At 37.3% G+C, this 27,999-nt stretch overlaps 1 protein-coding gene across 1 annotated transcript in view; it reads right to left on the reverse strand.

Annotated features, from left to right (window-relative positions):
- Positions 1-5,176, reverse strand: part of BUB1B (BUB1 mitotic checkpoint serine/threonine kinase B) — a 30,012-nt gene extending 24,836 nt beyond the window's left edge. The window contains 8 exon segments of the mRNA XM_039342648.1: positions 513-607; positions 961-1,160; positions 1,240-1,418; positions 1,849-2,045; positions 3,650-3,794; positions 3,894-3,953; positions 4,446-4,601; positions 5,057-5,176. Coding sequence (XP_039198582.1) covers positions 513-607; positions 961-1,160; positions 1,240-1,418; positions 1,849-2,045; positions 3,650-3,794; positions 3,894-3,953; positions 4,446-4,585 — 1,016 coding nt within the window. The 5' untranslated portion in view covers positions 4,586-4,601; positions 5,057-5,176.
- Positions 5,177-27,999: the final 22,823 nt, after the last annotated feature.

The raw sequence follows: 27,999 nt of genomic DNA on the forward strand, positions 1-27,999 counted from the left end.
ACGCCCAGCCAATAGGCCACACCCAGCCAATGGGCCACACCCACCCGGCACTTGACAATGCATAAGTGGGTTTTGGGTTGTAGTTTGGGCACTCAGTCTCTAAAACACTGGTTCTCAACCTGTGGGTCGGGACCCCATTTGGGGTCGAACGACCATTTCACGGGGGTCGCCAAAGAACGCGGTCCGCCATTTCCCCCCCCCCTTTCCTTAGCTGTGCTACTCCCTTTCCTTAGCTGTGCTACTCCCTTTTATTAAACTCTCTTGAATAGAGTCTAATTCTATTGTCTTTCAAAAGCCAATAAGAATTGTCCAGGCTGTCTCTGCCCTGCTGAGCCCGCCAAAAGTCCCATTCTGCAAACAATGCTGCACCAGTTGAGTAGTCCTCGACTTACGACCGGCTGAGTAGTCCTCGACTTATGACCGGTTGGGGAGGGGGGGGTCACGGCATTAAAAAGGTTGAGAACCACTGCTCTAAAAGGTTCGCCATCACTGGTCTAAGGCAGACAACTTACATGGCCTGCTGCTCTGCAGTCTCTTCAACATACGGAGTAAAACTGGGGGTTGCAACAGAAGCCATGACAGTGGGATCCATATTGGTTCGAGGACGCTAAAACAAAAGAAAATCCATTTTTTATCTCAATGCATCAACTGATGGACTACTTGGTTTGCAGATATTTTGGACTATATTCTGATTAAGAGACAGCTGCTACGAGCAAAGCATTACTAGAGCCATGGAAATGTGACATAAACAGAAAATATTCACAATACCTTGAAAATTTGTGGAGCCTAAATATATTTAAGGGGAAGATTTAGAAGAAACCTATCTAAAGACAGTACTAAGATAATGAGAACCCTTAATAATTAGCTGGAGTTTTTCCCTCCTGAAGAATACATCAAGTTGTTTCATACTGACACATAAAATATATTCCAACAGCATTTAGCAGATTTCCTATCTCTTACCCTGCCTGTGGTCCACGGACCTGCTTTCAATTCATTCTCCTTTGATTTAGTGGGTGGAGGAGCAACCCAAGGCTGTGGTGTAAGTACTGGAAGATCAGGTGTAGAATCTGCAACTCTGTTTTCATCAAACACAGAAAAAGTCGGACGGACTGATGCTTGCTGAGATGGTGGGCATTGGAATCTCTGTCCTTGGCTTGGGACTATAACACATCATTGCATAATTAAGTATCTCTGTTTCATTAATAATGGGCAAATTATAATAGCATAATAACAACTTACCTTTTACAGCACTTCCTACACGACTAATCGGGGCTTTTATGATTTTCTTTCCTCTCCCCTTCAGTTCTGCCAGTGTGGTTCTCTGTGGTTCAGAAACAGAACTGTCCAACTGCTCCTCCTCATCACAATCATTTCCTAGCTCTTCTAAAACCTGTCGAGACACACGGGCTTGGAACTCCCTACAAACAGAAATAGCAAGACTTCCGCTATCATTCCTGCCTTTTTTGCTTCCTAATGAAGCACAGTGTCTGAATCCAAAATAATCTATGCAAAGAGATTTTTTTTGCAAAGTACCTCGGCTAAGTTCTTCCCAGTGCAGCCATGCAATTATAATTCCTATCCAAAATCTGGTGGCATTTTGTTCAACTATTAAAATGCATAAATTTTGTGAGCTGAAGCGCACTTCATCGGGGGCATAAAATGTCTACTGTGTGATTAAATTGGGCCAAAGTTTTGGAGGGGAGGAAGAGAGGTTGATCATGCAGTTGCAGCTTACATGCCAGACAGAGTACAAGTACTTTATCAACTAACTATTGTAATGGGCTAAGAAAAACTGTTCAATTAATTTTCTGTAAACCCAAGCAGTCATCTCTAATTTTCATCAATTACCTGTGATGGGACAATAATTTATCCAAAGGCTCTGCTTTACAAAGGATCCCTTCCTGGAAAATCACATCAGCTTTCTTGTAATTCCCTCTTGCCTCCAGCTCCTCTGCCCAAGTAATGTAGAGTTGTGCTAGTGAAGTGCCTATCGCCTGGCTATGCAGGTAACTATAAAGGTCCAAAGGTTCACTGCAACAGTTCCCCTGAAAAACAGAGACAAGGAAAAAAAACCTTCGTATTATAAACTATTTTTCAAAGAGATACTCAGAATTTCTGTAACTTAAAACCCCATATAGCTCTACTTCTAGCCCTTATATCCTCAGATAAAATAGAAGTTACAATAATTCAGAAAACTCTCCAGAAAGATGTTCTGTAATAGATGCAGACCAAAGCCACTTTTGCTCTGGGAAGTGATTTCCCGCGATAATGGCAGGAGCAGGAAACAAAGCTATTGGGCCATGGAATGTGCAAAAAGAAAAGAAGGGACTGGGAAAATCAAAGATCAGTGAGCTGATGGAAGATGCCTTGCTGGGGCATTGATGGCTGAGGTAAAGATCAGTGGAGGGCATACAAGACATACAGAGGATAGGATTGCGGAGTGACATTTCCCCGCTTTGCTCTACTCAGGCCACACACACACCCTCCAATTTTGTTTTGGCTGAAACCCAGTACAGCAAAATTCTGAGTTTTGATTCTGTTGAATCATGCCTGATCTGAAAATGGTTTGGCACAGTTTTCTGAACACAAAAGTGCCATACTTAAAATATATTTCTCTTCTGTACACATTCTTACTAAAGTGAAACAGAATTAGTAGCTAAAAATCAAGTTTTTTCTCTCTCTCTAAAATCTCTAATTTGAGCTTTCTGGACCCTAGACTTGTCTTTATTTTGGGGCTTGGATTCCATGGTAAGAGATGCATTACCATGCATTTCTGCATGCTGCTTGTGTTCTCTCAGTTTACAAGAATTGAAACAGATGAACAAATGAATTATTAAGTAGTAGGTAGACATGGGGTCCATTTTAGTTGCCTTGAAATATTATCTAACAAAGGTATTTGTTCTTTAAAAACAAATACCTTTACTCCACTCTAATTACTTGTCTAACCATATTATCCATTTTATGCAGTTCTAAACTAATATTGTGACATTGAGAATAAATTATGTGGTCAAATTACTTAGGAAATGTGGTTGATTGCCTTTCCTTTTGTGCTTATTACATCTAATAGGGATGGGATTTCTGACTAGATCCAGGAGTTATAAATTTATAGTCTATTTTAGTTTTAGAAGTTTAAAATTGTAGTTCACTTTAATACATTTCCTTTCTGGGTAAACTCCCTCAGCAAATTGTTAACCAATTTCAGATATGCTTGAATAAAGCTCATACAGCTAAATCAATTCTAGTCAGGCATCAGGGTTATTTGGGGACAAAACAATATTGTGCTGGTGATTACTGAGAAATGGGCAGAGGAAGCACTGATTCAATGGTCTTTGGTCTATGGATTAATAAGTAAACCTATTAAAGTATGTATACATATGTTCAGTTTAGGTTTATTTTGGTCTTTTAAAATAGTTGTTATAATGCTGTTATTTTGTTAAGGGGAGAGGATTAAGCATGATTTGTTGAACTATTCAGAGACTTCAACACATTACATATTAGTGCAGTACTTCTGCTCTATGAAAACATAACTGGGGACAATTCCCATAAAGAAAGTTTTGTGTGAAAATATTGTTTTTCACAGCATATGACAATGTGTCATATCTAAATAAAGTTTTCTAATGAACTGGGCACAAAATAATATATTACTTACAAATTTAAGCCAGAGGCTAAGATAACGGGGATCTTGATAATATCTCTGCTGTTCATTCAAAGCTTGAATAGCTCTCTCCAAAACAGCAGAAAGATTGCCCTCTTTACCTCCTTGAGGGAAGGTCTGTTCTGTCCATTTGATATACCTAGAGATATTAAAAATAATTATAAACACAAGGGAAACAAGAATAACTGGATTTGGAAAATATTTTTTTTCATATTTCACTTACAAAAGTTAAGCATACCTGTCCCAGATGTCCAATGGATCATCTCCACAGTAAAAGCGAATTTCAGATTCAAATGCCCTAAAATGATAACCAAATATATGCCTTTTACATTACATATTGTTTTACTTGTTGATTTTTCTTATATTGCTGTATTGGTTTATTGTAAGCTGCTTAGATATAGTAAATGTCTAAAGAACCAGAAAAAATATTTTCAAATTAAAATGGCATGCAAAATTCAGATCTTTAGAGAAGAGAGTGTACGTGACACTCTATAAACTGGAAAATTCCTACCAAGAATGCAATGATAATAATTGAAAAGTATAGCTGTAGTGCTTACAAATTATTTGGAAGATGCATCTAATTTAAACTTTCAAGACGATCATAAAAACAAGCCTATTAGGCACCATATGTATCTCCAGAATTGTTTAATCAAGAAATATATATTCACACCAGGAACCATAACATCCAGCTATCCTGTTTGTATGTAAAATAAAGCTTTGCCTTATTTTAAAGTAAGAATTGTAAATGAGATGCCTACAATACTGAGATAAATTAGTGTATCACATTCACCTCTTTTGCTGCTGAATAATTGTGTGAGTAGAAACATCTTGCTGAGCCAAAGCTCCTTGCAAAGTAGTCATTATTCGCCCCTGCCTCAGAGGCTGCACATTTTCTTTGCTCAATTCCCATTCATTCCCATCCGAAGCCATGGTAACTTGTGTTGGCCTATTCAATAAAATACAGATAGATCCACAGGTAAGTGTTGAAAGATGGGCAATCACAACATGTGTAAAAACAAATGGAAGAGTGAAAGATAGGTTGCTCAGGGCTTTGTAACTATAATTGCACCAGAAATCCAGACGAAACCTTTACAAACGACTCCTCTTCGATAGAAAACTCCATGGCTTTCTTTTATATAACAATTGTTCAGAAGTTGTATATGTGTATGTTGCAAGTTTACATAAGGATTAAAAGAGCTGGGGATAATGGTATAAATGGATTAGCTTCTCCGGCTTCACGTGTTTCTGTGAACTATTGCTGCAATTAATTCAATAATTCTAAAAATCTGACTTTGTAATTAAAATAGCGACTGCTGCACGGAGCAGAGAGAGATCATTTTAATTCCCCCTCCCACGGAAATCCCACCATTTATAACACAAACACGCGCATTTCTCCTTCACCTGTTTTGGCCCAAAGCAATCGAACACAGAGCCTCCAAACTTTCATTCGCCAAAGCCGGAACGCAATAACCGAATCCCCCAAGCCTGCTAGGTCGCTTCTTCCACCGTCTGCGTTCAAATATTAACCGCCATCAACTGCAGCGGCTCGTTTGGTCTGATTGGCTCCTTCCTGACTTTCTCGCTTCTGATTGGACAGAACGACATGGAGATTAAAAGACTTCTGCCGTATGGCGTTAGTACGCTATGGACGTAACTCTCTGTGGGCGGAGCGGCGCTTTCTTAAGACTGGGACCGCTGTGATTGATTCATTCCCCGCTAGATGGCGATAAGATTATGGTTTAATGAAGAGTGATTTTATTTGCAGCTTTAGCTTTGACCCAGGTGGCCAACAAATCGCAGCCATATGAGTAAACGGCTTTCCTATATTTATTACCCCCTTTGTCTAAATCAGGGCTCTTCAAACTTGGCCCTTATATGACTTGTGGACTTCAACTCCCAGAATCCCTCAACCAGCATGCCTGGCTGAGGAATTCTGGGAGTTGAAGTCCACAAGTCATAAAAGGGCCAAGTTTGAAGACCCCTGGTCTAAATTGTGAGATTACACAGTTTGCTAAGAGGAGATAAATTGTTTGCCTCTGTTTCTACACTATAGCTCAGTCAGACCCTACAACACATGATTGCACTGCTGTAATCAGTAATATTTTCAAAAATTAAATTCAGACACATGCTGTATACTAGAAGTCACCTAACCCATTTGACATTGCAAAAGGAAGGTTGATTATTTAAAATGGAAAAACAACAAAGTATTCAAATGTATCTGGATTTCACAGTTTCCTTTGGTTACATAGTTTATAAAACTCAAAAGGTATTCTCTATGTAGGAATGGATTTGGGATTATTCCTATGCCTACTCTTTTTTTAAAAAATGCTATGGAGAATATTAATCATTTGCAAGAACTTTGGAATTAAAAGCTATATATGAACAAGTGAATAAGACGCTTAACAAGTGTAAGAAATTAAGATGAAACTAATGAAAGTTTATTTTGCAGGAATGGGAAAATTATGGGACATAGCAAAAAATGCTTTAAAAAGTTTTTGCTATCATCCTTAATGTTATTTTATTAATATATTACTCAGTTTTAAAAAGTGTCAGGTGGTATACATCAGAACATTAACAAACACCAATGCAATATAAGGAATAAAGTTCAGAAATGAGAACAACTCTGGTTAAAGAGTCAGACTAGGCATAGAGATTCTCAGACTATAATCCATCCTTCACCATATAAATTTAGTAGGTGACTTTGAGTCAATTACTTCTCTCAGATCAATCTACAAATAGAATTATTGTAGGGAGAAAATGAATAGAAGGAGCATTATGTACATTGTGCCTAAAATGAAAAATAAGATATTATTTTAATATCTTGCTTCTTCCCTCAACCTTTGCAGGCAATCCAGAAGGATACTGAAAGCCATTAAGAGACACAGATACAATTTGATTGAACAAAACATGACTTTGTTGTACAGATGCATCCATAGAAACGTAATACTGAAAAGAAATGTATATTGACACCTTATCAGTAACATCATCAGTCTACTGATTGTGCATAAATAAAATACATAATAAATGCTGAAACTAGTAGGGCAGTTAATTATATTTTATTATATTATTATATTTTATTTTATATTTTATACTTTGGCCAGTAGGGGCTGCTATTAAGATACAGAACTTTTTAAAACCAGCTCTGTTCTGCAACAGAGGTACTGCAAGATCTTTCCTTGCTAAATAGTTGATCCTGGTTTTAAAACTACAGTGCTTGTGCTACTTGGTATCTCTTGCAGATATACACTTCTGTACTTTCATGAACAGGGACCCTTACCATTGTACCTGATATAAGTAGTATCAGAATGCAACTTTTTAAACTGAAATGCAATCATGGTACCATACCATACATTGACTAAGAATGATTACCTCTTCATGTTATCTTTTTAACCATGGCTCTTGTTAAGTGATACATCCCTGGGACGCTTTCTCATTCTGCAAATAGTTACTGTTACCTCTGTTACTGTACATTTGTTTAATTAATTGCTCATTTTGTTTCCAGACTGTAGTATTAGCCCAATGTGCTTAAGGTATGCATGAGTGCTTAAAAGGTGACAAGCCTCTGAAGGATGATTCTGTTAGTTTAATTTATTTATATGACTTAGATACATGATCCCCTATTAATTGCAGCTATTGCTAAATGTGACTTAATGTAATGTTGTTTCCAGGCCTCTTTAATTGTGCTGATACTAGACCGTTAGTGTAATTTAGATCTTAGCATTAGTCATCCTTCAATAATAAAATAATAACATGAAGTCTTAAAAGATGAGTATTTGTTTTAGACACAAGCAAGCTGAAGTCTGGTCTTTAATTAGCCTGAAAGTTGTCTGCAAGAAAAAATTTAAAAACAGTTTAGTTTACGTTTAGTGGAGAACAAGATGTATGACATCAAAACCTGAAACAAAGAAAAAAATTGATGAAAAATTTGTTCATAGAGGATGCTTGGAATAGCATACCCACAAGGATCCACATACATTACAACATTACTAATATTCCTTGTCTCTTGGGGGGGGGGATTCTAATTTAGCAATAACTAAGCAAGCATTTGGCTTATACTATAGGATGATTGTGCAATCTGTGATATCTGAACTCCTTTTTGTAGTTCTGCAAAAAAAAAAAAAATCTAATCCATAGTTGGAACTTGTCTTTTGTTTTTTCTTTTTTGCTATCTCAGCTTCATCTCACATTAAAGTGAGTGAAGGATGATTGAGATTTTTTTTTTTTTTTCATCAAATGGTGATATTCTGTAGGAAGGAAAGGTAACACAGCCAGGAAATCCCCCGGTTCCTGTTCTTAAGATGCTTTGTGCCTAGGATAGTATGAATATTGACAGTGTTTACCCATTGCACCAAATCATGGTTTGTTAACATACTTTGCATAATAACAATTGGCTCAATTCACATAATATGCTATTATAAAAGCCATAGCTAAACAAACAATGGTAAGTAGGTTCATATAGAAATCAAAGCCATAAGCAAATAGTATGACAGAAATTATCTTTCTCTATCAAAAGGTTTCAAGGTATCGTCTAAGAAAGTAATGCTATTTTTGAATATAAATTTATGTCTTTGATTTCCACTCTGTATCACACTAAGTGTCAAGCTAAATAGTTTTATAAGTTAGTTATGTGCCATACAGATGAGTGAGCACCTGATGGTTATATGAACATGTACTTGCCATCTTGACTTGCTTTTAATAATAAACAAGTAACTCTTCCAAAAATGTACCTGTAATCCTTTTGAACCTATCTACCCATCTTACTAGTTATGTTTTCTCAATTATGCCAAGTATATTAATTTTTCTACTCCAGTCTCTAATATCACAGACCCATGGTATGTTAATTTCTACCTCCTGATCATCATCTCAGTGACACAGTCAGCTTTTATTTGTTTGTAATCTGCTTGATTTTTCTTAAGTTCCCCATATCATTTGTAACCAGATCTGTAATTTCTCGGTATTCCACTTTTTACAGCCATGGAATACCACTGGAAAGGCCAGTACTTTAACAATGAAGATCTTTCCCATCACTGAAATATCTTCATTTTTCCAGCACATCAACTTTTGAACAGTCAAAAACAATGTCTATCATCTTAACTTGTTCTCTGAACAGTGCTAGTTTGCTATTTGGTGTTATATTTGGCTTCTTAATATTTAACATTAGTCCCGATTTTTTCACTTTCTATTTTTAGTTTCATAATGAGCTCTTATAAATTATTTCATCTTCAACTAATGAAGTAATATACAAATCAAACTTGGTATGATTGATTTTGCTCTTGATTCCCGATATCATCTCTTCCCATCATCCATCCATATAATATTTGACATACGCTCCAATTCAGTGTACATTTTCTTGGGAGTAAATTTTGTTGAACAAACCCCCTCCCCATTGTTTATATCTTAATAAAAATTATAAGATTGTGCTCCAGAGTATCAAGAAGTCAAATTGCTCTAAGTCTTTGAAGGATTATTTTAAAACACAAACTTTTTTTAAAAAAAAAAAAAAAACCTGGCAAAAGAAACTATTTTGGAAATAGATGGTGTTCCCATTGCTCTACTAGGTGAATAGGGAGATAATTGACTCTGACCTTCCATCCATCAACACTGGTGACTATCAGGAGTACCCTTTCTATATGTTCTGGCTTCCCAAGAGTTTAAGCAGCCTCCATTCTTTGTTTTCTATTCAGTGTTGGGATGAGATGCTTTATCTGTGATCAGGGGGGGGAGTTAATTACATGGATGATATGCCTGCAATGTAAATAATATCTGCTGGCTCAGCAACTGAATATTGTCAGTAATAAATGGATCAGTATGTTTATATAATCTTCTAGAGAACTATCATTATATAATGACTATGGCTATAACAACTATAGATAACGGTATGGACATAATACAGGGTATATATTCCTGTTATCCGGAACACAAGGTTCTATAATGCTTGCACAGAATGCATATGGATGAATCAAAGATACCCACTAAGATCTCCTTTCTATAAATGGAGCGGAGATCTATTCTAATTCTAATTAGGAGGCCATTATTTGCTGGGGTAAACAATACTTCAGCATATAAGCCTCTTCCAAGAGGGTTGTCGACTTTATGTAATTTCTGTTAAAGTGGTCAGATACCACTCAGCAAGGCACCCAACAGCTAGATGAGATGAGATTTTAAAAGGCCAAGATCAAATGGCTGGTTTTTGTTACAGGTTTCCAGACAGCTGAGACAGAGTTCTGATATAACTGTGATGTGCATCCCAGAAAGCTTTACAACTGACATTTGTCATTGAGAAGCCACTAAATAAACCATTTACTCCTTATACAGCAATGTAGTACAGATGCTGAAAGATCAGCTATCATCTTTTGACTGACATCACTAATTGCAATGATCTCTATCTCTTGGGACTGTAGACTACTTACTATAATCTTCTCCATATAATCTTACCTCCACACTGACTAAAATAAATTTATTATTTTCTTCTAGTCTATTTTATTTCAAGCTTCTTGCAAACAAAACCATGCTTCTTCTAACACTTACAGTATAAAACAGGAACCCTTTCATTTTAAGAAAGTGATTAAGTTGGTAAAGTTACCTGGTAGGGTATGGGCAATGGAGCATGGCTTTATCACAAGTTTATCACTTGCAGCATGTAGAGCTCTGAGTGTTTTCTCCCTAAAATTGTTATCGAATTATAATTGTTAATAGAAAATGAGAACTTAACAATTAGATGGAGAGTAGTATTTAATTAATTAAAAAAATCTATATTCCTGGTTTGCTGAGAGCTGACAATGAGTTAATGGCTGTTAATCAGTAAGGCAAAAATAGTTTGGGCTTGCCTTATTGCTTTTTAAAAGTCCAGCAGTGGGCACAAACTGAACACACAAGGACAACATGTATCCTGAAAATGATTGAGCTCAGAATGCTTTCACATAAACTATTAGTGGTGCAAAATCAACCAATAGGCTTTATGACTGAGTTGCCATGTACAGGTAATCCTTGTGTTCAAGACGCATGTAACTGATTGGATCAGAGAAATTGTCAACACTTCAGAGGGCATTTTGTCAGTGGCATTAAAAAGAAAGCTGTGCCCCTTTTTGAAAAGACTCTTTCTGAATCCAGTAATTCTTCCCAGTCTTCAATCTTTTCTCAGGATGGACTGGAGACAGTGGTGGGATTCAGCCAGTTCACATCACTTCGGCAGAACCGGTAGCTAATTTTTTGTTGCCCTAGCCCAGAATGGATTTCTGGAAGCGGCATCCACACAGAGAACAGGTTGTTCACATATTTGAATCCCACCACTGACTGGAGATATCATGAAGGTCTTTCCTTCATCATCCTGACGATTGATAGCAAGAGTCTGGATTGGGAAGAACAAGCTTAAACTCTAGTAAGAGCTTTCAGGCCTTTGTTCCTGTATCTCCAGTGTTATTTCTTCACAGGGAAGTGATACCTCTAAAAGAGTGCTCTGTGACTTGGAGGTCCTCATGAACTCAAAGCTTCTATCAGGATGAGATTGTGGCCCAAAGGACCCTTGCCCAGTTTTGACTGGTGTGCCAGTTGCAGTCTTAGCTAAGATGTGAGAATTAAGCTAAGTGACATATGTCTTTGTCATCATGACTGGACTATTATAATCCTCCATACATGGGCCTGCAATACAATACTGTATTGGAAACGACTATTATTCCAGAATGCAACATTCTGAGTTCTGATCAGCACTTGGCATCAGCAACATATCACATTTGTTCCCTACACACTATCCTGGTTTCCGTTTGCTTTCCAGGTACAATTTAAAGTGCTGGTTTTAACCTACAAAATCTTCCATGGCTTGGTACTTAGGTTTCCAGGACTACATTCTCTAAATTCTTTTCTGTTGAATTTCCTAGTCAACAAGATCATTCAAGAGAAATTTCTACTGATACTTCAGATGTAGAAGAGCACAGAGATGACCTTGCAGAAAATATGTTTCAGCTATTAATAAAATCAAAGCTTAGCTTGGGAAAAAAAGAGCACGAGAAAGGAACTAAAGATTGTCCCACCTTGATTCTCGTTGGTATTAAGAGATAGGGAAGGGGGAATGCCTATATCAATAAAATAGAGTTCTAGTATTACTTGTGATGCCTATTTCCTGACCTAGCCTATCTTGAAGGACTGGCACCACTTCTAAGAAATTTCAAGGGTTGTTACCAGGATTACTTCAGCTGGAACTGGCTGTCATTGACATCAGGCTTACTCCGCTTCCAGACAACATTCAGGAAATAATCAAAGGTGGATAAGCTGTTGTTATTTCTCCATAGTATATGGACACCATCGGGGGATTTCATTGTTGCATATCTTAAATATTTAAACATATCACGAATGTTTTAATATTGTGTTTGTTACATCCTTTCACCACAGATATCTTATGGTTCTGCTGTAAACAAGAGTCAGTTTTGCTGTACAAGTAGTCCTCATTCAATGATCATTAAGTTGCAACAGCCACCTGAGCCCTAAAGTTGCAGCCATTGCAGTACACATGCAGTCATGTGATCAAAATTTGACAGCCTGCCCTCACTTACAACCTCAGGGACACTTCATCTCCCTCCTACCTATCTATCTCCTCCCACCTTGCCCTTTTGACCACTTTCACTCCACTGCCTCTGCTAACCTTACCATTTTGTGCTCTGCTTACCTACAGCCCTGCTATTCTCAACTGGCCTTCACCGTCTTCTTCCTCCTGCTGCTAATGAGGCACATCTCGCCTAGCCCTTCATGAGGTAGTTACTGGCTGTGCCAGGCTGCATGTAGCCTTGTCCAAATCTCACACAACTTTCTTATAAGGTTTTGAAGCCTTCCAAAGCCTTGTGAGAAAGTTGTATGTGATTTGGACAAGGTCATGTGTATTTTGGACAAGAATGGGCAGCAGGACCAGCAGAGTACAGGGTGTGGTAGGGCCAGTGGGGGTCTATGACCTTCTGGAAACCTAAAAGAGTGCAGGTCCGCTGGATCATCAGGTAGGAGCAGCCATAGAAAAGGCATGCTTCTGAGGTCCAAAATTTCATAGAAGGGACCTCTGAAGGGACAATATGGATCATTGCAATAGTTGTGAGTTACATTTCTTTAAATATTTCCTTTTCGATGTTTCTATAACGTTGTTGTTAGGAACAAAAATGATGAAATTTATAGTAATAATAATAATAATAATAGTAAAGTTGGAAGGGACCTTGGAGGTCATCTAGTCCAACCCCCTGCTCGGGCAGGAAACCCTACACCATTTCGGACAAATGGCTGTCCAGTCTCTTCTTAAAAACTTCCAGTGTTGGAGCATTTACTGCTTCTGGAGGCAAGCTGTTCCACTGATTAATTGTTCTCACTGTCAGGAAGTTTCTCCTTAGTTCTAGGTTGCTTCTCTCCTTGATTAGTTTCCACCCGTTGCTTCTTGTCCTGCCTTCAGGTGCTTTGGAAAATAGCTTAATTCCCTCTTCTTTATGGCAGCCCCTGAGATATTGGAATACTGCTATCATGTCCCCCCTTGTCCTTCTCTTCGTTAAACTAGACATACCCAATTCTAGCAACCGTTCCTTATATGTTTTAGCCTCCAGTCCCCTAATCATCTTAGTGCTAATAGCCTTGTGACCACAGAAGTGATCTTCCGCAGTAAAAGAAGAATTGGATGCAGAGATGTTATTCATAGAATGTATTAATTGTAAACATGTTTGCAGAAAGGGTTTTTTTCATGCTGGATATATATTTATTTGGGTTTGGGTGGCACATGGAGCCAAAGCCAAAACAACACATTATGGCTTAGCATAATGTACAGGTAGTCTTCAACTTATGGCCACAATTGAGTCCAAAATTTCTGTTGCTAAGTGAGACAGTTAAGTCAGTTTTGCCCCATTTTATGACCCTTCTTACCATATTTGTTAAGTGAATCACTGCAGTTCTTAAGTTAGTAACACGATTGTTAAATGAATCTGGCTCCCCCATTGACTTTGTCAAAAGGTTGCAAAAGGTGATCACATGGTCCCAGGATACTGTAACCAACTTAAATATGAATTAATTGCCAAGCGTCCAAATTTTGATCACGTGACCATGGGGAGGCTGCCATGATCGTATGTGTGAAAAATGGTCATAAGTCACTTTTTTCAGTGCCGTTGTGACTTCGAATGGTCACTAAACAAATGGTTGTAAGTCAAGGACTACCCGTATCAGCTCACTCATTTTTTTAAATCCCACCCTTATTATTTTTATAAGTAACTCAAGGTGGCAAACATATCTAATATTCTTTCCTCTTCCTATTTTTTAAGGTGACCAACTTTTTTACAATAAAAAGGAGGACACAAATAAATTGAAGAAAAAAATATTGTAAATAAAAGAAACATCTTTTTCATTGCAACAATAATATAGACAACTTGCATGTGCAAAGTTTGCCAGCCGAGTGTTTTGGCGTGCTCAGCAGCAATTCCTATTGGCTTTCGAAAGCCAATAGTGGGAGTAGCGCAGCTCATGCAAAAGTTGAAAAAAAAACCATCAAAAAAAGGTGCCGGAACGCCATTCTGAGCGTTCTATGAGGGGGGGAAAAAGCCCTGCAGATTAGTCTTCAAATATCGAAAAGGAGGACATGAAGGAGGACACTTTTTGAGGGAAGACAGAACTTAAAAAAGGAGGACTGTCCTCCCTAAAGGAGGACAGTTGGTCACCTTATATTTTTGCACAACAACCCTGTGAGGGGGGTTGGGATAAGAGAGAGTCCAATGTCCCCCAGCTGACTTTCATGCCAGCATAGAACTCAGACTCTCCTGGTTTTTAGCCTGGTGCCTTAACCACTAGACCAAACTGGCTACAGATCTAGTTATAACATCGTATGTGTTTCTCAAAATGTCATTTATGAGTTGCTAGGTCTGCAAACAGCACTTCAGTTACTTTTCTTGAAAAAATGTTCTACAGCGAAAACAACTGAAAAATTATTTCATGCATTGTATCTTTTAAATTCTCTACGATTGGAATCCTGGCCTGGATTTTTCAAAGGCCAACTCTCGATTGCCCTAGCGATTACTGAACAATTGTTTTGTGAGTTTGTATTTAAACTTTGGACTTATGCCTGGTTTTGAAATGCAATACACTTGTGTGCACTGAATGAAGGTTCCTCTTCCCTAGATTTCCCTTTACTTCCCCCCCCCCTCCCCTGTCTCCATCTCCAATGTCACTGTTCCTCAGCAGGCTGAGACTACAAAGCTTTGAGCCAACAACTTCTCAGGTAACTCAGTTCTTCTGATCAGATGCAGTCTTAAGAAACCCTGATAATGTGGTGTGCATTCCAGATTCCACTTCAATAATTCACACTAGGATTGTACTTCAGTATCTTTCACTCAGACAGTTCTTATCTTGCTTTACTTTCTTGCTTCTGTTTTAAATGATTTGCTATACACCAAACATAGTGAAGGATTTGGTTTCTCCTTCATTTTAGAAATCAGTTGGATATGTTTTCCAACAATAACAGTCTAACTTTAGCTAGGTATGCCAATAAATACATTACCTTCTGAAGGAGAGCCAGTTTAGTGTAGAGGTTAAGGTACCAGGCTAGAAACCAGGAGACTGTGAATTGTAGTCCCATCCTAGGCACAAAAACAGCTGTGTGGCTTTAGGCCAGTCACTTTCTCTCAGCCTTAGGATAGAGGCAGTGGCAAAACATTTCTGAAAAATCTTGCCAAGAAAGCTGCAAGATTTGTCCATGCAGTTGCCAGGAATCAACACTACTCAACACATCCCTCCCCACAAATAAATAAATAAAATATATCTTACAACATCAATAAAGCAGATGTGAAAGACTTCTGGAGGAGAGAACGTAATTTAGCACGATGCATGGTAAAATTGAAGCCAACATTCTAGTTAGAATAGATGGTTCTGCCAATAGTCATGTGCCAAACATAAAGGACTTTATAGGTTAAAACCAGGACTTCAAATACCCCAAAACCAACTGTCAACTCTGCAATGAACATGGCTGCAGCCATTTTTCTTCTCATTTTAGGTTGCCACATAGTATGAACGGAGGGGGGTTGTCCAGGTGCTTTGCTAATCACAACTATCTTCTGTCCCATGGGAACCAAGGTCATCTCCTGCTCCGGGACCAGAGACTGGGCGCTGCCTAAAAAGCCCGCCAAACAAATATAGTTGCTTGCATAGTTTTGTGGGTGGGACAATATACCTTGTAATTGGGTAATTGTTACTTGTGTATTCAGACTTGGTTTCACTTATGAACGTGCCAATACTTTGTACAATAAACATGTTCTTTGAGGAATTTGAAAGCCTCTGAGTTCTGCTTTATTCATCTCTGTCTGTTGGAACCATGACACCAACTGGCAGTCAGTGCAGAGCCTATCAAACTGGTATTATGAGTACTCAGGCTCCTTTATCTTGGACCAGTTGTAGTTTCCAAATGGTCTTTACAGGCAACCCCACAGAAAGAATGATTTAATCTGTGGCTGTAGTGACTATTGACTGGATTCTCACATTATAATAAAACGTAAAGAGTAACAGGGTTGGAAGGAAACTTGGAAGTCTTCTGGTCCAATCCCCTGCTCAAGCAGAAGATTCCAAACCATTCTGGACAAATGGTTGTTCAATTTCTTTAAAATCTCCAGCATCCACAACCTCTGGAGGCAATTGATTAATTGCCCTCACTGTCAAGTAATTTCTCCTTAGTTCTAGGTTGAATCTCTCTTAGATAATTTTCCATTCTTGTTTTGCTTTCTGGTGCTTTGGAGAATAAGTTGACCCCCTCCTCTCTGTGGCAACCCCTCAAATATTGGAAGGCTGCTATCAAGTCACCCCTAGTCCTTCTTTTCACAATTTCTGCAACTGTTCATCATATGTTTTATCTTCTAGTCCCTTCTAGTCTCTTCTCTGCACTCTTTCTAGAGCAGAGATCCCCAACCTTTTGGGCACCAGGGACCGGTTCTGTGGAGAGATGTTTTTCTGTGGCCTGGAGGGTGTGTGGTTTTGTGTGCTTCCTGCATCTTGCGGATGGGGCTTTGCTTGTTTGTGCGGACAAGTTGCTGGCATGCCATGGCCCAGTATTGGTCCACGGACTGGGGGTTGAGGACCCCTGTTTTAGAGTCTCAACATCTTTTTGTATTAGGGTAACCAAAATTGGATGCAGTATTCCAAGTGACATCTTACAAGTTTAGTGTAAAGCGGTACTAACTCTTCATGTGATCTTGATACTACCCTGTTGATGCAGTCTAGGACTGCATTTGCTTTTTTGGCATCTGTAACACACTACTGGCTCATACTTAAGTGGTAATCCACTAGGACTCCGGCATCCCTCTCACACTTACTGAGGTTGAGCCATGCTTGGCTGTAAAGTATGGAATACAAAAACAGCATTAACTGTATGCACATATGGTGTTAATCCAACATCAGTCAATCAGTATTATAGTTTAGTTACACATGCAAGCCAGGTTATTGCCTAATAACCAACAGAACCTCAAGATGTCTGGTAGGCATTTTCCAGACTTACCTAGATATGCAAAATCCTAAATCATACATAAACCAGCAGTGATCTATTTTGTAAATTTATGTTTCTTGTTGCTCTGGAAAACATTGTGGAAATTTCAGTTGGGGCGGAAGGCTGCCATTTGATCAGAATAGAATTGACCTACTTTAGGAACCTTCTGGCTCATAAAAAGAGTGACAAGTAAATCCTTTAATTTGTATCAACTAGAGAGTCCTCCTTGGGAATGCTTTGTTTCCATCTTGTTCAGGTTTAGCGGCAATGTATTCTTCTTCTTGTGCCATATCTATTATTGGATGTTGGCGATCATATTGGCGATCCTATTTTTATCAGCAGCTGCATGAAAAAGTGCTGCTGAGTTTTGTCCAAATCAGTCCCTTAGATTTTGAAGCCATGATGTTCTTCTTCTGCCTGGACCTAGTTTGCCTTCAATCTTTCCCTGGAAGATTACATGGAGTATGCTGTATTTTTCTGGATGTTGCATCACATGTCCGGAATATTTTAACTTTCGTGGCAATGTATTAATGCACTCAAATGATAATTGAGGCTAAATCAACATTCCCAGTGTGATCATTAAAGAAAATTACCCTGGGTAATCTTAATATACTGATAATACCTTATTCAAAAATTCTTGATCGCTGCATCCAAAGCAGCCTCAGATAAAACAGTGTTTTAAAGAAGGATTTAAAAAAAAACTCTGATCCACAATGTCATGATTTTATCTAATTTAAATCAATCCTGTGTATATTAATTCCATAAATGAATTCTACTAACACAATACACAGGATTCAGTCTTAGAGAATCAAGAGGGGATTTTTGCTGTGTTTTAGAATGAAAGCCCAGTAAATTTTGAATATGTGTAAATCAAATTAGAATATATAAGTTGGCAATCAGTCTTAAGAAAACTTTGATTACTCATTTCCAGTCATATATCTTATTGTGATTGGACTTAATTGCAATTTAATGCATACTATGTATCATGTTGTTCACTCTTGCAGTAGCAGATTATACTATAAAATCAGCTCTTGATTGACAGGTCATTTGCTCTCCCTCTCTCTCCCCCCTCCCCCCCTTCACTAGCTCTGGAGTTGTTCTGGTCAGCAGTGGATTGAATCAAACAAAAGAGTAAAGCAACATCAAAGGAAAACATCATGCAGATTTAATGATACACTAAGAAGAGTTAGCATAATAGATGAGAGCCAAGATCTCCCCATTCCCTCATTACCTTAATGAATAACTGTAGTTATAGTATATAGAAATACATGTAAGTCAGATTATACTACTATGTGCATACAGATGCAAAAGTACAGATGGAAAATCAAGATGCATTAGCAGAATCCAAAATAGAGGCAAGTAGAAGGTGACAAATTATATAATCTGTAATTTCCACAGTCAAAAGGTAATAGAAATAACATGTGTGCCAAATTAATTTCCTGCATGGCTCAGAAAAATTAACACAAGGCATGGCACTTCCAGGATGTACAGAATAAGAGTGTTGGAAGAGACCTTGGAGGTGACCTACCCATACAGTAGATCTGCTTGTCAGCTTTAAGGTGCTCAAAAATGTAGGTGCTCAAACAAAAGAGACAAAGGGTGAAAAGAAAGTAAGCTAGAAACTTGAAAGGAGATATTTTGCTTTATCCACAAGAATTATCAGGACACCTCCAGAAGAATATTTTGTAACAGGTGGTGTTGAATCAAGTTATTGGCGTTTATTGGGAAATAGCCTTTTGCAGGGCACCTGTTTGATGTAAACACAAAAGGTATTTAAAGGGGGTCATGGGTGAAGAAAAGGTTGAGAACCACTGATCTAACTAAATACTTATTATTTTAGCTAGTTAATTCTCAGTGGTGAGTCCATCTACACTAAGAACCAACTCTACTTTTTTATATCTTCTCATTTACCTCTCCTCCCTGCAAATACCTCCAGTTAAAAATTTGCAGCTGTAGTACACCCACAATTGAGATTGTAGCACAAAACCAAGGAGTGTAAGAATTTTCTTCTGATTCTAATTCTGGGGAAATCTTTCCTCCAGAATTCAGACTGGGAAAAGTGAAATAATCCACTTGGTGACAGAATGTCATTAAGAGTTTACAAATCTGGAAGCTGTAATAGAATATTCAACATTTTGTGCTGCTAAATTGTCACCTTCATTTTATGGCTGCAAACCAATAAAGGTCTACAATATTACTGTTTAACAACATGATCATTGCTAGTCACACTGAATGATGCAATGAATTCAACACATTACCTCATTGGCTAGAGCAGCCCAAAATTTTCTTGGAAATCTATAACTTCTAACATTCTGCTTCTTGTTTTAGGACTAATGTGAGCATTGTGTGTGATGCTAAAGTAATATTTGCTTTTTTTAAAAAAAAAAACCTTCACTGAAGTTTTAAAAATTTAGTAAAAAAATTCTAAATGCTTATTTAGAATTCAGCATCTGCTCTGGTGACTATTGGTATGTTGTTGTTGTTGTTGTTAATTGCGAAGTCGTGTCCGACCCATCGCGACCCCATGGACAATGTTCCTCCAGGTCTATTGGTATGGAATAGGGCAAAGCCTAGTCATCTCATAGCCCTCTACACATCTGTGTCACATTTTGTTTATTTTGAAAAACAAATGCCTAAACAAAAGCCATTTTCCAGACCAAAATGCATGGAAGCCTTGAAATCAGAAAAACAACAAGCCAATATATTGTGAAAGTAATCAGAAAAACAACAAGCCAATATATTGTGAAAGTAATGAAGAGAAAGCCTGCAGATATGAGGATGGAAACGCATGGGGGCAATATCTAGCAAAGAATATGGGGGATTTGGAAAAATGGTGAGGACATTTCTTCTGCTCTGCCAGACTAGGGGGAAAACTAAAGCAAATAATATGAACAATCATTTACCAGGGAGAAAATGGGCTTCTACATTCTGTTAATACTGACAATCCCATAGAAGGAAAGCCTGCTGTTCTAGGTCTGTTTTAAAAAGCCCTCTGCAATATATCTCATCCACTTTTGCCTATGGCTTCACGCACCAGATTTTAGGATAACTCTAAATATATTTAGGACTTGGGGGTAATCTTTATGAGATTTTTATAGTGAAATTCTGACCATCAGATTTCCAACTTGCATAACTTCTGTAGTGTATGTTTTCATTGCTCTTCTACAGGAGGAAGGCAGGGTAATAATCTTGTCTGATTTAAAGAGGCATCTTTACAAGAGAGAGGAGCATGTAAGAAGATCTGGTCTACCTCTTTAATAAGTAAAGAATTTGGGTGATACAAGACCTTCTTGTATCCAAGGGAGAACATTTTCCTCCTTGGGAATTTGAAGCTCAGTTGTTATTAAAAATGGAAATCTGTCTCTGGCTTTCAGTCAATTTCCTAGAAAGGATAAACATTTAAAAGGAGTGAAGGAGGAAAAAGAACCAACAAATAGAATCTTTTTCACATGAAACTCTTCCTATCACCAGGATCAGAAGATCTGTGCCAATCAGTCTAATATAGGCATGACAGAAAGATGGGTGAGCTATTTTGATTAATTCTGTATTTAGCAAATTGGGCATACCCTCTTTTTTGTTTTTATACACCATCCTTGTCCCACCTAGTACCTTGTAAGTTTATTTAATTGCAGTATCCATACTGAGCACGAGAGTATAAGAATTGTAGTCCAAGATATTTGGAGGGCATCAGGACAAAGAAGGATGGGTTTACATGCGGCAGAAAAATTTATGATGAGCAATTACTAATTCTTTATATGATTCAGAAATGACTCGTGTAGCAAATGTGAAATCTTCAGAACTATAACAATCAAATATTCAGAAAGCTACCTAGAATCACCTTATTTAAGGTATACTTAAAATGCCCAAAATAAGTGAATAGTGTTAGGAGAATAAACAGTGAATTGTAAAATAATTGCTATTAGCTACAAAATCTCACAGGGTAATTACCTCCATGTTTCTTTAGATATAAGCCTTTTTCCATTCAGGAAGACTCTCCCAAATATGTATAAGACTACTGAGATATGCTCATTGTTTTCAATTCTTAGCTCTTGCATTCAGGTTGGCAGGAAAATTTATTTTATCTCCCAAGAAACCAGAGAAGGTTTTCTGCGGACACTATCACATTTTGAATTGGATCCTTAATATTTAAATTAGTGCTTTCACTTAAATATACAAGTTGAAAAATCCAATTAGTTCACAATGAAGTTAGAAACAAGAGTCTATTCTTGCACCACAGGCAATTGGCAAAGAATCTCTTGTCAGACTTTTAAAAGCATTTAATAGTTATACTTATTTTGTAAGTTAAAGCTTACAAAATAGAGAGCCAATACAAAGAAAACAGAACTACTTATTCATTTGCCAGTCTCATTTAAAGTGCATATTATAGCAATTGTGTTTGCATGTGGAGCAATGTTGAAAATCAACAGTTCCAGAGCGGGCAAGGAAGATGTAAACGATTTTCTTTCTTGCTATGGATCTCTGGGAAATCTGTCCTCCAAAGAGCCTGGATGAACTCCCACTGTTGTTTTTACCCCATTGTCATGTTTAGTTTGGCTCTAAGAGGGAAGTGGTGTGTAACAAGTGAGTAGTTGAAATGATTAAAATAATTTCATTTACATTTTAAATCTGTGGGAAATAAATCTTGATTTTGTGTTTTGTTTTTCAGAAAGCTTCTGCTTTCAATGAGAGTGATTATCCAGTGGAAATAATGCAAAGACACAGCATTTTCAAACTATTTCTATACATTTAATTGGAACTAGCATGGGTAGGGGGGAAAGTGTACTTTATGCTATTATGCTAGCTTCATCAGCAAAGTTCAAGCAAAATCATCACTACATAGTTTGTTCAATTGAAACATTTTTTTTTTCTTTTCAGACAACCTGTCTCTGTTCTGGATTGTTTACTCAGAACCCATTGCTTAACAGTGACTAATTTCCTTGAGGACCCCCCCCCCCCAGGTTACCTTTGATGAAACCCCGTTATATCTCTCTGAAAATCATTACAAGGCTATTATTACGGTATTCTGCTACTGTCATGACTAGTTGGGTGCTCACTTTTATTCTCATGTAATTTTTCAAATTCCCAAATCTTTTGCATGAAGAAATGTCACTGAAGGCAAGGATCATGCCATGAATCTTTTTGCATTTTGCTTTTAATTCAGGATACATAAAGCCTTTTGATTCCTTTGCCATCCCTCTCTCTCTAATTTCTGCAAAACTGCAGCATAATGTATACATGGCTTCTTATTTATCTACCACAAATCAAAAGGTTATGAGGCAATATTAATATCCTTCAGAAATCAGTGCTGTTTTTGTTTCTCCTTGAATAAAAAGGGGGTTCTGTAATTCTATCTCATTCTCAAGGTGGTTAGGAGTGCCTTTAGAAAATTTTTTTACAATGATAATGAGTTTATTTTAGCATTGTAGATTACTAATCTGTTGTAGATTACAGATACAGTATTGTATAATGAAAGTCACTTTCCCTTCAAGACTAAATTAAGTCCAAAATATCTCCACTTCATCTTTTTTCCATCTTTTAAAATCAAACAATAATAAAAAATGCAGAATAAATTTGTTCACAAAATGTTAATTGTATTTATTAAAATTTACTCACCCAATAATGAATCAAATTACTTGTTCAAGTAATAAGATAGCAAATCATTTAAAAAATAAGGAATATTAATATGTAGTAAAATAAATATAATATATAGAAAAGCAACCATCTACCAGGGTGGTATTTGTACCATGCACACAGAATCCATAAATGATATTAAAAATATCTGGATTAAATCATTTGTGGAGGAAGAATTAGTATGAGAAGGATTCATTAGGAAAGGATATTACATACATGTGCAAGGAAAACAAACTGAATCTTGATGGCATACTAAAAGTAGGCTCTTTAAATATTAACACAATCACACACAGATATACACATCAGCACCATGATATGACACCCAGGTAATTTTCTGGAAATAATATTAAACTTCTCATTCTTTTCTCTGTTGGAATACAAACTCAAATAATTCGCCAAAATAATGATAGTGGATATTGGTACCTACAGCCAGTATTCTAGTTACTTGGATTTTAAAGACAATTCAATATATGGCTCTTTTCCATGGATAGGGCTTGATACAATTCCCCTTGGAAGCAAAAGTTTTATTCTTATTATATCTAATGCCAGAACTGGAGTCCAGGAAAAAAAAATCCTTTAAGAAGCACTATTGTATGTGATGTCTGGCCTCTTTTGTTTCCTCAAATGTTTTTGTTGCTTGATATGGCTTTTTACAAAGCTGTCTCTTGAGAAATTTTTGTCCTTTTACTAACCTCTTTTGTTCCAACAGATCATTAATTTTATTTCATATTAGGTGCACAGACATAAACACACATTTTAGTATGTTTCATTGTTTCCTATGCTTAAGTAGTGGACTGCTTAGACTTCAAATGCCTCAGGGAATCTCTAAAGCCCAAACAAACAATTGTTTGATTTGAAAATGACTGGGCTGCTGCAGCAAAAGACTGAAATTGGTTGCAGCCCATCTAAAACTTTCCAGAACATCTGTTACAATAGCTGCTTTCAGAATTGAAATCAGGGCCATCAAAGATGCAGAGACCTAAAACTAGTGGTTTGAATAGGAAAAATGTAACCCATGTGATATTAGTTCAGAATGAATTAGTTTACATTTGTCCTTCTCATTCATGCTCGTTTAGAATAGAAATTAGAGTTACCACCAAAAATCAAACACGGAAATCGATAATCATTAAACCTGTGCGTGTAGATGGATAATTTCCAAAATATAAAAGGCATTTCTATATGGGCCCATTATCCATAGGCGTTTGCCAAGGCTGTGGCCTCACAGCACGTTGCACATGTAATGCAATATTGAAAGCCATGAAAACTTCATGTGCTTCTAATGCAGTGTTTCTCAACCTTGACAATTTTAAGCATGTGGACTTCAACTCCCAGAATTCCACAGCCAGCAATACTGGCTGTGGAATTCTGGGAGTTGAAGTCCACATGCCTTAAATTGTCAAGGTTGAGAAACACTGTCCTAATGCAACAGCTGTCACCCCAGTCAAGGTGGATAATAGTAAAAGATGTAGGAATGTTTCCTGAAATGGTATGCTTCCTAGATAAAATCCTAACCAATGAATAGTAACGTCCATTTTCAGTAACTTTAGACTAGTGAAACCTGCTCAAATTTAAGAGTTAAATTATGGTAGCAAACATGTCCATCACAGTTTTCTTATATGTTAGGATAGTTGTAAAGTTCATGAATTTACTACATTTGATTTGCGCCAGGCTGTAGGCATACAATTGTCAGTGTTAATCTCTTGCAAAAGGTTTATTAATCAGAAGCTGATAGAGAGAAGACCTGCCATATTAAACCAAAGGCTCACAACAGCTTACAATCCCGCCCGTGGTCACAGACATTGTGACTAGTAAGCCTAGCTACCTTTGTTTTTCTCAAAATGTGTATAATCTTCTTTTAAAACTGTTGACAATCATCCTAAATTTCATCCTAAAGAATGAAATCTGCAGATTAATTATGCACCGCATGAACAAGGATAAGAGGAGAGTGATACTTTCTTTTCCACACAAGTTGAAAATAGTTTTCCTCTCCTACAGCAACCAGTTGGGTTTCTGTGTTGGGTACAGAAGGAGGACAAAGTGTTCCATTCTGTAACTGCCAGCTGGTTCCTTCACTTGCTTCTCATTTGTGCTACAAGACTCATATTTAAAATGAGGCTGGGATGTAGGCCCAGAAATTCAGTTTAAACGGTTTTTTAAAAAAAACTTGAAATTCTTGGTGCTCGCTTTTCTTACAAAAACAGTTCTTCAGATGAAGATTTTCTTTTCAGTTTCAGAAGTAGTCAGCTCACCATGCCCTATAACGGGCATGTCAAACTGCAGGCCCGCTGAAACTGCATCCACCCCATTGCGGGCAATGGGGAAAAAGTCCCAATACGTCACGCGACGTCACATGATGTTGCGAGTTTGACATGCCTGCCCTATAAAGAAGCTCCTCCCTTAGATGGTTCTCTTTAGGCCTGTTGTGAAAAATGTATTTTATTTGATAAAAGACAGGAGTTTTGTCTAGTAGGACCTCAGTTAAGAGCAGGGCAGATAACTTGTTAATTTCAAAAACCTTCAAGAAATCATCAGATCTTTGATAAGAATGATCTGATGCTTCTCTGCCAGTCCATAGAGCAAAGAGATAGAAACAGACAAGAGGTAGAAAAAAAGAAGCTACTTTTCTTTGCTAATGATAGAAATGACTTTTTTTTTTAAAAATGTCTTGTTTTAGCTATAATTCTCTGATGATAGAGAATTTATTTCTATCATTTAGGCAGAAACTCTGCACATATAAATTAGACCAGAGAGGAACCAAGGGGCAGTCATGACTAAGTATGTGTTAGTCTTGTGTCATCTGAGCATGGTCCCTAAGACCTGCTGTGATGCTCCTCCATAGCATTGATCAACCAAGGAAGAGGCTGGGTCACTTTTACGAAAGCAACTTCTGTGAGATGCAGGCCCAGCTATTGGTGAATGCTGCGTTCACCTGATTGGCTCAGGTTAAACGTTTTGTATTGTGTGAACGAAGCCTGTGTAAATAGATTTATTTTAAATGCAAAGTCAACTTACCTGGAAAATAATATATTGTATTATAATAGGATTAAAGAAAAATCAGTCACGTGCTGTCATATTGTGGTGCAGCAACTCAAATGGAAGTTATGCTTATAAAGTATGAATTATGTAAATGTGGAGAAAATACTGGATTATGTAAATGTGATTGCATAAACAAAAACTATTTTTTTTCGCATGATAATATTCTTTTGAACCCCATATTGTACCTAATATTTGAAAATTAAAAACTGGACAATGTAAATGGATTGTCCCTTTATCATGGTCAAAGGACTGGTATTGCAGCATTGGAAAGATAACTATATGTCCCTTTTGACTTAATGGACTGATTGTACTTTCCACCTAAGAGTAGGTAGCCAATATACAATATACTTTGTATGGACACATACATAGTGAAATATGGGACTCATTTATAAAAAAATAGGTATAAAGTTAAAAGGTAAATTACTATATATAGTTATATAAATGTATTATACATATGTACTTGAACAATTGCATTAGATAGCTATATTTAGAATTGTAATTATTTACAACTAAAATAATATACATTTTTTAATTTTGTTGCAATTTTTCATTTTTTAAAAAAATATACTTTCTATGTGTTTTTTTTTCTTGGACAATGCGTGAATTTTGATCTTTGTGTTTTTTTATTTTTCTGTCATTTTTTTAAAACAATAAACAAACAAACAAAAACAAACAAACAAATAAATGTAATTATAGAAATCTGGCCAACACTTTTAAAATCACTCTCCCCAAGAAGCAAAAGTGAATTCAAATATTTCCTCTGAAGAAGATGATGAATCTTAAAGAACCAATAGTGTCTTAATATACTGTACTTTTTATTTGAAAAGTGCTAAAACCAATCCTGTGTGTTGGTTATGTTGCCTTCTACTGGTAAGTTCAAAGAAAAACAGCCCACGGTATTTCTAAGGCAGTGTTTCTCAACCTTGACAATTTTAAGGCAAGTGGACTTCAACTCCCAGAATTCCACAGCCAGTATTGCTGGCTGTGGAATTCTGGGAGTTGAAGTCCACATGCCTTAAAATTGTCAAGGTTGAGAAACACTGTTCTAAGGGGTGTTTTTTAAACATCAGGGTTTTGCACAAATACCTGTCTCTTCTATAGAGTTATCTAGTTATCTGATGTCTGATTTGAGATGATATAAGTTGCAAGGAGATACCATTTCCCCTAGTCATTGGCTGTGCATTTTGGATCTGGGAACATGCCATTCTTTCTCCCAGGTAAAACAGGAACGCTGCAGTGCAGAAAAAATGAATGCAGAATGTCACAATATTTTTGTTTTAGATTCTCCAAGATAAGTGGCTATTGTGGGAATGCCGTGAAGCTGTGTTACATGGGAACAAGGGACACAATTAGCAGACTACTATCTCCTGCCCCTTAAGATGAGACGTTCTTCTCCTGTTTCACATTCTATCTAACACAGAAGAGCTCATCCTGTCTTTTTAAAGTGGGAGCTGGTGGGAAAGAGATCCATGGCTATTAACCCTGGTGGCAGTGGCACAGCCCTGAAAGCCATCTTCTGGGAGACTATCATTCAATTGATGCTTAACATTATCAAAGTTAAAATAGTTACTATAGCAGTGTTTCTCAACCTTGACAATTTTAAGGCATGTGGACTTCAACTCCCAGAATTCCACAGCCAGCATTGCTGGCTGTGGAATTCTGGGAATTGAAGTCCACATGCCTTAAAATTGTCAAGGTTGAGAAACATTGTACTATAGGAATTGAGCAAAGGATTGATGTGACTCTACAAACCAGGGCAGTTGTTCTCAATCTTTTCTTCATCACGGACCCCCTTGAAATACCTTTTGTGGCCACAGACCATAGCCATGGACCCCCAAGATTTAACTCAAGATTTAAATCATAAAAATTCTTCAAGCCTTCGCAGACCCCCTGTGGTGAGAGCCACTGAACTAGGGTACAATTCCAGAGACAGGATATTTTATAGAGACATACTGTTAAAATGAAAGATAGACGAAAATATAGGACCTAAATCTAATAAACATAGTATGAAGGTTTCAGATTATATCATAGAATTACTAATGGCCTAATCCAGAATGCAGTGGTGCAGGAAGTGTTGTGTCTTGTGACACCAGTGCTCTGTAAACTGCACTTGTTGCTGGTGAGCTTCTGGTGCTGTTCAAGATTCCAATTATTAACTATAAAGTCCTTCATGGCATAGGAGTTTTGAGGGACTGCCTATCTC

Source organism: Crotalus tigris, unplaced genomic scaffold (genome assembly GCF_016545835.1).
Source record: "Crotalus tigris isolate CLP2741 ecotype Arizona unplaced genomic scaffold, ASM1654583v1 scf7180000017800.2534000, whole genome shotgun sequence".
In the NCBI taxonomy this organism is placed as follows: domain Eukaryota; kingdom Metazoa; phylum Chordata; class Lepidosauria; order Squamata; family Viperidae; genus Crotalus; species Crotalus tigris.